This window comes from Borostomias antarcticus (genome assembly GCF_949987555.1).
Source record: "Borostomias antarcticus genome assembly, chromosome: 19".
Lineage (NCBI taxonomy): Eukaryota > Metazoa > Chordata > Actinopteri > Stomiiformes > Stomiidae > Borostomias > Borostomias antarcticus.
The window spans coordinates 4,520,778-4,534,989 of record NC_140252.1 but is presented as its reverse complement, the minus strand read 5'-3'; the positions used below and the strand labels follow the sequence as shown (position 1 = coordinate 4,534,989).

The window sequence follows — 14,212 nt, the reverse complement described above, 5'->3', positions numbered from 1 at the left end:
CCTGTGATAGGGGTGTGTGTTATCTCTCCATAGCTACAGGATTTAGGAGGCCAGAGACTCAGTCAGACCTCCAGTCTACAGATTGGCCCTTCACGCTCCACTTGACAGAAAAACACACACACACACACACGCATACACACACACGCATACACACACACGCATACACACACACACACACACACACACACACACACACACACACACACACACACACACACACACACACACACACACCTTGGCCCTCAATTAGCTCCATCTGTGTGTGTGTGTGTGTGTATGTGTAAAAAGGTGGGTTTGCGGTGTGTCACTTGGACGTCACAGGGGATGAATCATGCATTGTCACCATCTGCTGCATAGGGTTAGTAAGTGTGTGTGTGCGGGGGGTTACACACACACACACACACACACACAAATGCACGCACATACACACACACGCGCACATACACAAACACACAAATGCACGCATATATACACACAAGCGCACATACACAAACACACTTCTGTGAAAATCCTTCCTTTGTGGAGGATCCACACGCACACATACGCACAAACACATGCACACACACACACACAGTTTAAAAATAGAATAGGCACATACTCCCACACTTTCTGAAGACTTGAGCCTTTCATGAGCATTAAAAACTGTTCATAGCTTTTTTTTTGTTATGTGACAGATACAGACAGAAATGTGGTCCATTTCTCTATGGGAGAATACGGAAGAAAAAACCTCTAAATACTGATGTAGGATCAGTGTTCTCTAAGGCTGACACCATCACTATCCACACTAGAATCAGTCTTCACTGATCAGCCCTGACTGTCATCTGCACCTAGAGCTACTCCAGGGCTCGTCTCGCGATGCCAGACTGGAGATCTCAGTCTCAGAAAGTCTGGAGACATCTCCATTGACATCTCCGCCGAAAACCGACGCTACCAATCAGAGCCACTGCTAACATCTCCAATGTGAAGGACCAGCCCTCCCTCTTTCTTCATCCCTTCTTGGAGTGGAGAATCAAAACAAAACATTCAACGCCCCTTTAGGGTTACTCTAGATTACTCTAGGGTTACTCTAGGGTTACTCTAGGGTTACTCTAGATTACTCTAGGGTTACTCTAGGATTACTCTAGGGTTACTCTAGGTTACTCTAGGGTTACTCTAGGGTTACTCTAGGGTTACTCTAGGGTTACTCTAGGGTTACTCTAGGTTTACTCTAGGTTTACTCTTGGTTTACTCTTGGTTTACTCTTGGTTTACTCTAGTGTTACTCTAGTGTTACTCTAGTGTTACTCTAGTGTTACTCTAGGTTTACTCTAGATTACTCTAGGTTTACTCTAGATTACTCTAGGGTTAATCTAGGGTTATTCTAAAGCTACTCTCGGGCTACTCAGGGTTACTCTAGGGCAAAAATTACAACGCATTTTGGGGCATTTTTATTACACGCTTTTAATCGAGAATCGATCGATGTCACCATGGGCCACATACAGTAGGCCTACACTGTTAAAAAAAAAAGAAGAAAAAAAAAGTAACTTTCAAAAGGGCACTTGCCTTGTCCAGAGGGCAAAGGGCAGGTGCTCTAGCAGCAGCTCGTGTCTATCTGTGCATGTCCCTGGAAACCGTGATAGAAGCGTACACGGTTCAATTCCACGGTTACAGGTACATTAGAATTATTTTCACTGCTTGTCCTTACAGTATCTTATCAGTGCTAATCAGTTCCTCTTTAAGGTACTCAGCTAGACATTTAAAAGGTTCCCAAACTGGCAATATACTATCCATAGTCTGTCAATTCTATCAGTTTGATCCTCATCTACATGTCCCATCCAATCATGGGTGACTATGTCCTTGATATAGGCAGTGGAATTAAATCTGTCAGTTGTTGTCTATTGTATAGACAAGAGTCAATTGTTATTGTCTATCATATAGGCAAGGTGTTCAATTGTTCAAGTGTTGTCAGGTGTTGGTTCACGCGATCAACTTGTCTACAGTATAGACAAGGTGAAGGTGCTCAACTTGTCGAGTGATCAGTTGTTGTTATTGTATGGACCAGGTGCTTACAGTGTCAGGTGATCAGTTGTTTGTCCAGCAAACTAGGATGGAAACAAGAGGAACCTTGCTTAAAGAGTTCTCTGAGGAAGTAAAAGAGAGAAACACTGAATGATTGACATGTGCTGTGGGGCAACAATGGGAACTATTGACCCAACCTCGTCTCCTGGGAAGGAAAAAGAGCGTGGCACACATCGACAGCCGTGGACTTTGGCCAGGAACCCGATGAGTCACTGTGTTTTACTACAGGACATAAAAGGCGTGACCCAGGGTTTGGTCTGGGACGAGGGGAGCGCTGAGCTCAATCCCTACTCACACTCGGTCTTTTACCAACGTAACGACTGACCTGGAATAATACCTAACCATGCGCCATGTTAGCTGCTCTGGAAAGGAGTCTCCGCTAAAAAGACTTAAAGATCATGTAGTTACATCTCTATAAACATAGATCACTTGAACCAACACCTGACAACACTTGAACTCCTTGCCCACACGACAGACAATAACAATTGACTCTTACCTATAGACAACAACTGACGCTGTACAACTACTTGAATGTTACACACACGCGCGCACACACACGCACATACACACACGCAGATGTTGGCCATTCAAGCCAAACAGAGCAGAGTCCAGCAGGTGTTCTGTCTGGAGAGAAAGGTGTTTTATCTAGAGAGAGAAAGGGAGGGAGGGAGAGTGCTTCCCTGCCAATTGGTTCTGGCCAGTGCTGTGTCTGGTTCCACTGGAGGGTGTGTATGTGTGTGTGTGTGAGAGAGAGAGAGAGAGAGAGAGAGAGAGAGAGAGGGAGAGTCAGTGAACTAGATATGACTAAGAGAGTCAGTGAACTAGATATGACAGAGTCAGTGAACTGCCTAATAACCCTTGCCTCAACTTCCTCATTCTCTCTCCCCTCATCCTTCCCTCTCTACACATTTTCAAACAATTAAAGTGTTCCCTAATACGAATAATACGGTATTTGGATGAGCACAAATAGTAGCTTTTTCCCGAATAGTAAATTCGTACGAATATTGCTAAAAATATTCGGATGGGGGGAGAACAGTCAAATACTGTGTGAGCGAGCGATACGCGCACGTTCTGTCTGCTTGTTGACATGACACGACGAGGGAGAGAGACAGAGGCGCACGCGCTTGCAGTCTCGCACCTGCTGTCTGTCTAGACGTCTAGACAACGCAGAGAGGGAGAGAAAGAGAGACTAGACGTCTAGACAACGCAGAGAGGGAGAGAAAGAGAGACTAGACGTCTAGACAACGCAGAGAGGGAGAGAAAGAGAGACTAGACGTCTAGACAACGCAGAGAGGGAGAGAAAGAGAGACTAGACGTCTAGACAACGCAGAGAGGGAGAGAAAGAGAGACTAGACGTCTAGACAACGCAGAGAGGGAGAGAAAGAGAGACTAGACGTCTAGACAACGCAGAGAGGGAGAGAAAGTTTGGAGCGCGCTGAGGAGCCAGATAGTAGGAAGGCAACGAACGTAAGCAGCACCGAGGGATTTTGTCCCTAGTTAACTGGTTTATTGAGACAGTTATTGGATTTTGTTTTCTTGTCGTAGCCTACCTGCTGCAATAGCCTATGTGAACTGTAGCATTTGTTTGAGCAGAGCAGGACCGGTAGCTAGCTTGTTAGCTCAGTGTAGTATATCTAGCTAACGCTAGCTATTTCAGTTACGCATGCTCAGCCTCTCACTTGCCTATATAATATCCGACGATTTTGAAATATGAAATAATTATGAAAGTATATTTTAACAACCATAGGCGATTTTACCCTCTGAGAGTAGGGGGGGGCAACATTTTGACGTGAGAAAAAAAAAAACAGTTCTGCCATCCCATCTATTTACAAAGAATGCCAGTTGTGAACAGTATGCTAATAAGAAATCCGTATGACAATTCAATATGCACAACGTTTCAAACTTCATCTAGACACCATGAGCATGTGGCATTATGACCGAGCACTAGGCCATACCCAACATCAAACTGCCTGCTAGTGCTAGCTTCCTCGCCAATGGTGATGTTGCTAGTGGGGGTCATCCCTATATTCCCCGGGTCCTATGTTCCCCGGGTCCTATGTCCCCCCCCAAAAAGGGATGTTCCCCGGGTCCTATGTTCCCCCCAAAAAAGGGATGTTCCCCGGGTCCTATGTTCCCCCCAAAAAAGGGATGTTCCCCGGGTCCTATGTTCCCCGCACGTGATCATGCCATCGCGTGATTTAATGCCAAAAGGGGCAGATTATGCGCCTATTTTAGAAAGGTTGCATTTTCACCGCAATAATCGTTGAATTCCATGAAAAGTGGAGTCGAGTGGTAGCTTATTCATTAGCATTGCCAGTTTTATTTTCTTTTTTTATGAATAAGTGGTCAATTGTTTTTAAAGCTCTTTTCACCATTGTGAGCAGGTTGGCTAGTTGTAGCTTGTTGAGCACTGAGCAGTACAGTCAGATCTCTTTTTTTCTGCGGTAACAGATCAAACCGGAAATAGTTGAGGTCGATGGACGAGTTGTGCCATTGGTGGATTATGATTTTATTTTTTAAGGTAGCCTAGTTTAAGTAATAAATACACTTTTAAAATTAATGATGACCTAACACAAACTGGTACAAACCACAATTATGTATTTAATAATTATGTTAATCTTCTTTAAAAAAAATAATAATTTGAGCAGAGTTGGGCTGGCCAATGAGGGGGGGCACTTGCCCCCCCCGCTCCCCCTATAAAATCGCCCATGTTAACAACTGAAACACAACTGATCAAATGTTTGATCCATGCCGTTCAGTTATCAGCACAACAGAGGAGTCTAGTGTAGGCCTAGGATAGGCTATAATCAAAGTCCTTATCTCTGATATAACAATAATAAACTATTTAAACAGATTTAAAAAATAATAAGAATAATTTCACTACAATACCCTTCTTACCCATGGTTTAAGCACTGTTGAAACTTGAGTAGGCTATTCGCCTTATTCACCTCAGGTCAGTCTGACGTAATGAGGGGTGCGGATGCGGAAGTGCCCGTTGACTTCAATGTTAAAAGTTCACTGTAAAAACACCACTTCAAGAACCAAAATAGTCAAAATAACAGGCTGAATACACTATCAGGATTACAAACTCATCATTACCAGACTGTTTTTCACTGCCGTTGTTTTCGCGTTTGGAAATACATGGGAGTGAATGCAGCTATGGCTCCCCACCCACTTCCGGTTTCGTCCGAATACGAATACGAATAATTAGCTGTCAAATACAAATAGTGGGCTCTCGGCACACTCCTACTATATATACTATATATACTAACACAGTCCTGAGGTTAGATACTAACACGGTCCTGAGGTGAGATACTAACACAGTCCTGAGGTGAGATACTAACACAGTCCTGAGGTGAGATACTAACACAGTCCTGAGGTTAGATACTAACACAGTCCTGAGGTGAGATACTAACAGTCCTGAGGTTAGATACTAACACAGTCCTGAGGTGAGATACTAACACAGTCCTGAGGTGAGATACTAACAGTCCTGAGGTTAGATACTAACACAGTCCTGAGGTGAGATACTAACAGTCCTGAGGTTAGATACTAACACAGTCCTGAGGTGAGATACTAACACAGTCCTGAGGTGAGATACTAACACAGTCCTGAGGTGAGATACTAACACAGTCCTGAGGTTAGATACTAACACAGTCCTGAGGTGAGATACTAACACAGTCCTGAGAGACAGCACTAACACAGTCCTGAGGTGAGATACTAACACACTCCAGAGAGACAGCACTAACACAGTCCTGAGGTGAGATACTAACACACTCCAGAGAGACAGCACTAACACAGTCCTGAGGTGAGATACTAACACACTCCAGAGAGACAGCACTAACACAGTCCTGAGGTGAGATACTAACACACTCCAGAGAGACAGCACTAACACAGTCCTGAGGTGAGATACTAACACACTCCAGAGAGACAGCACTAACACACTCCTGAGGTGAGATACTAACACACTCCAGAGAGACAGCACTAACACACTCCTGAGGTGAGATACTAACACACTCCAGAGAGACAGCACTAACACACTCCTGAGGTGAGATACTAACACACTCCAGAGAGACAGCACTAACACACTCCTGAGGTGAGATACTAACACACTCCAGAGAGACAGCACTAACACACTCCTGAGAGACAGCACTAACACACTCCAGAGAGACAGCACTAACACACTCCAGAGAGACAGCACTAACACAGTCCTGAGGTGAGATACTAACACACTCCAGAGAGACAGCACTAACACAGTCCTGAGGTGAGATACTAACACACTCCAGAGAGACAGCACTAACACACTCCTATTTACAAGGTTCCCTGCTGTTACACAGATGTGTTTACAAGATCCAGGAAACTACAGCTGACGTCTGATATGTTTCCTCAGGCCAGGGAACTGTGAGAGACAACTATACATGGCTGGGTTGGACTCCAACGGGATTTGGCTTTGAATATGAATGGTGTGTGTGTGTATGTGAGAGAGAAAGAGAGAGAGAGAGAGAGTGAGAGAGAGAGATATATATAGTGTGTGTGTGTGTGTGTGTAAGCAAATCCTTTTTTAGGCACTGAGTTCCTCATCCATTGATGTGTGTCCTTGGAGCTGGCCGCTCTCTCACGCTACTCTGCCCTGGGGGGACGAACACTGAGAAAACACGCCGGTGTCCACAGCGCCCTCTCTAACCAGCCGCCCTCTCTAACCAGCCTCCATACCTCCCTCTCTAACCAGCCTCCATACCTCCCTCTCTAACCAGCCTCCATACCTCCCTCTCTAACCAGCCTCCATACCGCCCTCTCTAACCAGCCTCCATACCTCCGTCTCTAACCAGCCTCCATACCTCCCTCTCTAACCAGCCTCCATACCTCCCTCTCTAAACAACCTCCATACCTCCGTCTCTAACCAGCCTCCATACCTCCCTCTCTAAGCAGCCTCCATACCCCCCTCTCTAACCAGCCTCCATACCTCCCTCTCTAAGCAGCCTCCATACCTCCCTCTCTAACCAGCCTCCATACCTCCGTCTCTAAACAGCCTCCATACCTCCCTCTCTAACCAGCCTCCATACCGCCGTCTATAAACAGCCTCCATACCTCCCTCTCTAACCAGCCTCCATACCTCCCTCTCTAACCAGCCTCCATACCTCCGTCTCTAAACAGCCTCCATACCTCCCTCTAAACAGCCTCCATACCTCCGTCTCTAACCAGCCTCCATACCACCCTCACTAACCAGCCTCCATACCTCCCTCTCTAACCAGCCTCCATACCTCCCTCTCTAACCAGCCTCCATACCTCCCTCTCTAACCAGCCTCCATACCTCCCTCTCTAACCAGCCTCCATACCTCCCTCTCTAACCAGCCTCCATACCCCCCTCTCTAACCAGCCTCCATACCTCCCTCTCTAACCAGCCTCCATACCCCCCTCTCTAACCAGCCTCCATACCTCCCTCTCTAACCAGCCTCCATACCTCCCTCTCTAACCAGCCTCCATACCTCCCTCTCTAACCAGCCTCCATACCTCCCTCTCTAACCAGCCTCCATACCTCCCTCTCTAACCAGCCTCCATACCCCCCTCTCTAACCAGCCTCCATACCTCCCTCTCTAAGCAGCCTCCATACCTCCCTCTCTAAGCAGCCTCCAAACCTCCCTCTCTAACCAGCCTCCATACCTCCCTCACTAACCAGCCTCCATACCTCCCTCTCTAAGCAGCCTCCATACCTCCCTCTCTAACCAGCCTCCATACCTCCCTCTCTAAACAGCCTCCATACCTCCGTCTCTAACCGTGTGGTCATGGAGGGAACTCCTACTGTTCACTACGGCCTGGGGGCGCACATTCCATACCTCCATGTTGTTGTGTTTTTTTTTACGACCAAGCGTCTGAAATATATGAGTGTGCGTGAGTGTGTGCGTGTTACGTCCATACAGTATCTGTGCGGCCGTGTTTGTGTCGTCCCGGGGAACAGACTGCAGTCATACTGTGGCCCGGTGTGTTTAAGCCCCGGGGCTGAACTCATTACCTTCCCCGACTCACACATGGCTGGGTACTGCTAATGAGCTAACGCTAACCCTGGGAGCTACGCTGCTATTTCCAGCCAAACGCAGCACATCACTTAAAGGCCCACAGTGCTAAGTCACCTGAAGGACCGCAGTGTTCAGTCCTCTCTAGGCATCTACAGCTGAATCTGAACATCCTTTACATGTCCAAGTCTAACCTAAGTCTAATCTAATTCTAACCTAAATCTAACCCAAGTCTAATCTAAGTCTAACCTAAATCTAATCTAAGTCTAACCTAAATCTAAACCAAGTCTAATCTAAGTCTAACCTAAATCTAATCTAAGTCTAACCTAAATCTAACTTAAATCTAATCTATGTCTGGCTCGTCTGTTGACAAGGGCTCAGGCGCGTAGAAGTGAGAGACATGGACCCTGAGGACCAGATGTGTTTATGTCAGTGAGGAAATATGAAGAGAAATGTCTGACACCTCAAGCTATTCCTCCACTATCTTATTATTTTCATTTATTTATTTAAAAGGGACAGCGTACCAATACGTACTTATATCATCTTCCATCCCAGGGCACAGCATGTTTAACACATAGTATCTAGGATTGTAATAATCTCTATATGTTAGTCTACGACCTGCTGGTGTGGAGATCCAGACAGACTCCAGATCTCTCTGAAGACCACCCACTGACCCCCACGGTGATGGACGGGGGGTGGTGTATGTGACCCCCACGGTGATGGACGGGGGGTGGGTCACGTATGTGACACCATGGCTCTTAAAGAACCAGCGTCAGCTCAGGTCACAGGCCCCTACGCCACACACAGGCTCCTACAGTACACCCCCCCCCCCCCCCACACACACACACACGCGCGCGCACACACACACGAGTTCCGACGCGGGCAAGAATCCTCTTCACAGTGAGAGTAGAGGTCAGCAAAATGCCTAACTTAGAGTTAGACTAGCTAACTAAAATGGGTTCGGGTTAGAGTGTGTGTGTGTGTGTGTGTCAAACCAGCATCAGTAATGACCTGGTGCAATTAACGGAATCTTCAGTGATGATGTCCATGTAGACGCTGTAGTGATCTGCTTCAGTGGTTCACTTAAAAGACTTCATCTGACTAACGAGCATGACTCAGTTGAGATATAATACCCAAAACACTGTTGACCTTGGTTGCATACTTTCCTACAATCCAAACAGGAAGTGTGTTCTTTCCGTGTCGGGCTGGTGTGTCTCACCTGTCTGGACCACCTGCACCCATACGGCGTTGGACGTCTTCTCCGCAGCGCTGGTCCACCCTGCCCCTCCGCTCTGGACCCAAGCCCGCACCCTGCAGGAGTACAGCCCCGCGTCCGCCCCCCCCACCCCCCTCACCACCAGCCTGAAGTCCCCCGGCCCCGCACGCTCCAGCCCCACCAGCGCAGACCCGTTTGAGACCACCCCGTTGTGGTCCAGGCTGACCACGGCGCGGCCGTCCAGCAGCCAGGCCACCTCCAGGCCCAGCGAGGCCAGGCCGGACGAGGACACCAGGCAGGACAGCGTCAGCATGTCGTCCGCGTTGAGGGTGGCGTTGGAGAGGGCGGAGACAGACAGGGACTCGCCTGGGAGGGAAGACAACATGGAGACAGTTGGAATCACACAATTGGAATCACACAATCGAAGGTCTAATCATCCTCCATCCAAGACCTGGCTCTTCCTACTGAGGTTGTCTGTTTCAGGCCTGCGTTAACACGTCTGATTCAAGGAGAAAGTTAAGCACTTGATTCACCGATTTCTTTCCGTTTGTATTAAATTAACAAAAAGGCAAAAGAGCTGTGTGCACATCCAACCTTAGTAGGCCAGGTGCTGGATCTCAGAGTACATACATGAGAAGATCCAACCTTAGTAGGCCAGGTGCTGGATCTCAGAGTACATACGTGAGAAGAGAGGAAAGATCCGCACACTGATTTCTCCCGGTTCACTTTATTGAAAACGTTTGGACCCTCAGGTCTTCATCAGGCAACTTCTTCATCAGGAAATGATGGATATTTTCAATAAAGTGGACCGGGAGAAATCAGTGTATTAAATTAACGCCTACACAACCTGTGGGTCTGCAGAGAACCAATCAGAGAAGGAGACAGAGGAAGAGAACCAATCAGAGGAGACAGAGGAAAATCACCAATCAGAGAAGGAGACAGAGAAAAAGAAACAATCAGAGACAGAGGAAGAGAACCAATCAGAGAAGGAGACAGAGAAAGAGAACGTTGTGTGAAGACCGGAATGAATAAGGAAGAGATCTACCCAGTGAAGACAGGAGAGGGGATTCAAAATCCAATAAAAACATTAAAATTGTACGATCAAAAGACAACAGTGAGTTCTCCCAAAGGTACAAAACAGTAATTATGATGCATTAAAAAGCCAATAGAAAACATCTAGAAATGTTGCAATATATAAAAGAATGTGTATGTAATAATAGGCTGGTTTCTTCTTGGAGGCTAGTATGTAGTGTTTGTAATGGGGATGCACCGATATGAACATTTTGGCCGATACCGATATTAGATATTAACATTGCTGTCATGGCCGATAACCGATATTTACCGATGTCGATATGATCTGTTTGTTATGAAGTTTCTACGATAATCAAATGTTATACAGTACATACTGAAAAACACATGGAAACACCGTCTATTTCCAAAACATTTGGAAAAGCCGATAAATAATAGCATTACCACATTGTTTCCTCTCAAAAACAACACACGACAGCAGCTAGACAGAAATAATTATCGGCTGTTCACAAATCGGCCCTGTTTTGCACATCAGGCCGATACCGATATATTAAAAAATGACTAACATCGTCCGATACTGATATGATTGCCGATATATCGTGCATCCCTAGTTTGTAATAGTATTGTTCTTGGAGGCTAGTATGTAGTGTTTGTAATAGTATTGTTCTTGGAGGCTAGTATGTAGTGTTTGTAATAGTATTGTTCTTGGAGGCTAGTATGTAGTGTTTGTAATAGTATTGTTCTTGGAGGCTAGTATGTAGTGTTTGTAATAGTATTGTTCTTGGAGGCTAGTATGTCGTGTTTGTAATAGTATTGTTCTTGGAGGCTAGTATGTAGTGTTTGTAATAGTATTGTTCTTGGAGGCTAGTATGTAGTGTTTGTAATAGTTTCTTCTTGGAGGCTAGTATGTAGTGTTTGTAATAGTATTGTTCTTGGAGGCTAGTATGTAGTGTTTGTAATAGTATTGTTCTTGGAGGCTAGTATGTAGTGTTTGTAATAGTATTGTTCTTGGAGGCTAGTATGTAGTGTTTGTAATAGTATTGTTCTTGGAGGCTAGTATGTCGTGTTTGTAATAGTATTGTTCTTGGAGGCTAGTATGTAGTGTTTGTAATAGTATTGTTCTTGGAGGCTAGTATGTAGTGTTTGTAATAGTTTCTTCGTGGAGGCTAGTATGTAGTGTTTGTAATAGTATTGTTCTTGGAGGCTAGTATGTAGTGTTTGTAATAGTATTGTTCTTGGAGGCTAGTATGTAGTGTTTGTAATAGTTTCTTCTTGGAGGCTAGTGTGTAGTGTTTGTAATAGTTTCTTCTTGGAGGCTAGTATGTAGTGTTTGTAATAGTTTCTTCTTGGAGGCTAGTATGTAGTGTTTGTAATAGTATTGTTCTTGGAGGCTAGTATGTCGTGTTTGTAATAGTTTCTTTGTGGAGGCTAGTATGTAGTGTTTGTAATAGTTTCTTCGTGGAGGCTAGTATGTAGTGTTTGTAATAGTTTCTTCGTGGAGGCTAGTATGTAGTGTTTGTAATAGTTTCTTCGTGGAGGCTAGTATGTAGTGTTTGTAATAGTTTCTTCTTGGAGGCTAGTATGTCGTGTTTGTAATAGTTTCTTCGTGGAGGCTAGTATGTAGCGTTTGTAATAGTTTCTTCTTGGAGGCTAGTATGTAGTGTTTGTAATAGTTTCTTCGTGGAGGCTAGTATGTAGTGTTTGTAATAGTTTCTTCTTGGAGGCTAGTATGTCGTGTTTGTAATAGTTTCTTCGTGGAGGCTAGTATGTAGCGTTTGTAATAGTTTCTTCTTGGAGGCTAGTATGTAGTGTTTGTAATAGTTTCTTCTTGGAGGCTAGTATGTAGAGTTTGTAGAAGAGAACCCTGACAGCTCTGTTTGACGTCTCCAATCCTCTTTACTTCAGACTGTCAACACTGGCGTCCTGGATACACTGGACTTGGATACTGAAGCTTAGGAAGGTCTCATTCCATACCGTCTCTCTGCCTCTTCAATCTCTCTCTGTCTCTGATGCTTCAATCTCCCTCTTTCTTTCTCTCCTCATCTCCCTCTCTCCTCCCTCCCTCTCTCCTCCCTCCCTCTCCAGAGCTGCTCTCCAACATCTCATCCCCCATTTTAATTACCAGCCACACAGCACTGTTTAAGATGTGGTAACCAAGAGACTGTCCCCGGCAACAGCAGCACAACCAGTGTGTGTGTGTGTGTGTGTGTGTGTGTGTGTGCGTGAGAGTTAGAGTGTGTGTGCGTGAGTGTGTGTGTGTGTGTGTGTGAGAGGGGCCTCCTGGGTGGGAGACTGGCAGGACAGGAGAGAGGGTATAAAAGGGTGAGATACAGCTCTGGGTCAAGGGCCACTTGAGCACACGCACGCGTACGCACACACACACACACACACTCTCACACACACTCACACACACACTCACACACACACACCCGCACACACACACACTCACACGCACACACACGCACACACACACGCACACACACATTGTTATGGTAAAGAAAGGGCCTCAGACTAACCATTCTAGTACCCAGACATCTTCTCTATGCGTCTGTCCCCCCGCTTCCCCCTCACCTGTCGGCGTGACGCTCACGGCGCCCATGTCCGCGCTCTTCTCTGCGATGCGCGTCCACGCCCCGCCCTCCGTCGTCCACTCCCTCCCCGTGCACGTGTACGTCCCCGCGTCCGAGGCCGTCGCCCCGGAAACCACCAGACCGAACGCCCCGCCTCCGCGAGGAACCAATCGGATCCCTCCGTCCGCGTAGCGCTGGGCGGAGCCGGCCCCGGTGGCCACGCCCCCCTCCGGGCCGAAGGTCAGGATCTCCTCCGGTGGGCCGGCTCCTCTCCTGATGGCCCAGGTGACGGACAGGTAGGTGGGGAGGGACAGCTGGCGCTTGACGGTGCAGGACAGCTTGATGTCCCCTCCCTCCTGGACCACGGCCTGGGGCTCCTCCACAGACACGCTGAGGGTGTCAGCTATCACTGCACAGAGACAGAGGAAACACGGTTAACACACACACACACACACTCACTCACACACGGACACACACACACACGGACACACACACCTTTACCTACTAATCTACACACGCAGCTATACCTACTGATCTATACTCAAACACACCTGTGCAAACTGATCCACACACACACACACACACACACACAGCAAATGAGGGGAAGGGAGCCATTTTGAGCCACCCAGCCATAAAGGGGAGAGCATGGTTCTATCATCATCATCATATTCAACTCCACAGTAAATGTCATGGAGACTCAGAGCGCCCGGCCATGTTGCCTGGAGACACTCAGCCAATCAAATGTCACATCCTTTTTATTCCTCCATTTTGAAACCCCCTCTCTCTCTCACTGCCAAGAGCCATGTCTGGCTTCATAATCAACGCTAAACAAATACAGTATACAAGAAAAGCTCAAAACGCCTGCACGCACACACACACACACACACACACACACACACACACACACACACACAGCGGGAGAACACACACACAGCGGGAGAAAAGGTTACAAATCTGGAGACTCCCACTGAAACCGACCTCAAAAGACGGAACGAGGGGGGGAATCTGTTACACCAATTTGTGTCTGTTCAATTTAGACCAACGGCAAAACGTACGATTGGCGCAAGTACTACGTCTTAACAAGTCTGTCTGAATGACCCTTCTACCTCTCTACCACTCACTCCCTCTCTCTACCTCTCACTCTCTACCTCTCACTCCCTCTCTCTACCTCTCACTCTCTCTCTACCTCTCACTCTCTCACTCTCTCTACCTCTCTCACTCTCTCTACCTCTCACTCTCTCTCTACCTCTCTCACTCTCTCTACCTCTCACTACCTCTCACTCTCTCTCTACCTCTCACTCTCTCTCTACCTCTCACTCTCTCACTCTCTCT

The 14,212-nt window shown here is 46.7% G+C and overlaps 1 protein-coding gene across 1 annotated transcript in view; it reads right to left on the bottom strand.

Annotated features, from left to right (window-relative positions):
• Positions 1–14,212, bottom strand: part of ptgfrnb (prostaglandin F2 receptor inhibitor b) — a gene marked incomplete at both ends in the record, with an annotated part of 71,866 nt that overhangs the window by 30,236 nt on the left and 27,418 nt on the right. The window contains 2 exons of the mRNA XM_084453585.1: positions 9,285–9,647; positions 12,882–13,289. Of these exons, the coding sequence (XP_084309711.1) occupies positions 9,285–9,647; positions 12,882–13,289 (771 nt within the window). The remainder of the gene's footprint in view (positions 1–9,284; positions 9,648–12,881; positions 13,290–14,212) is intronic.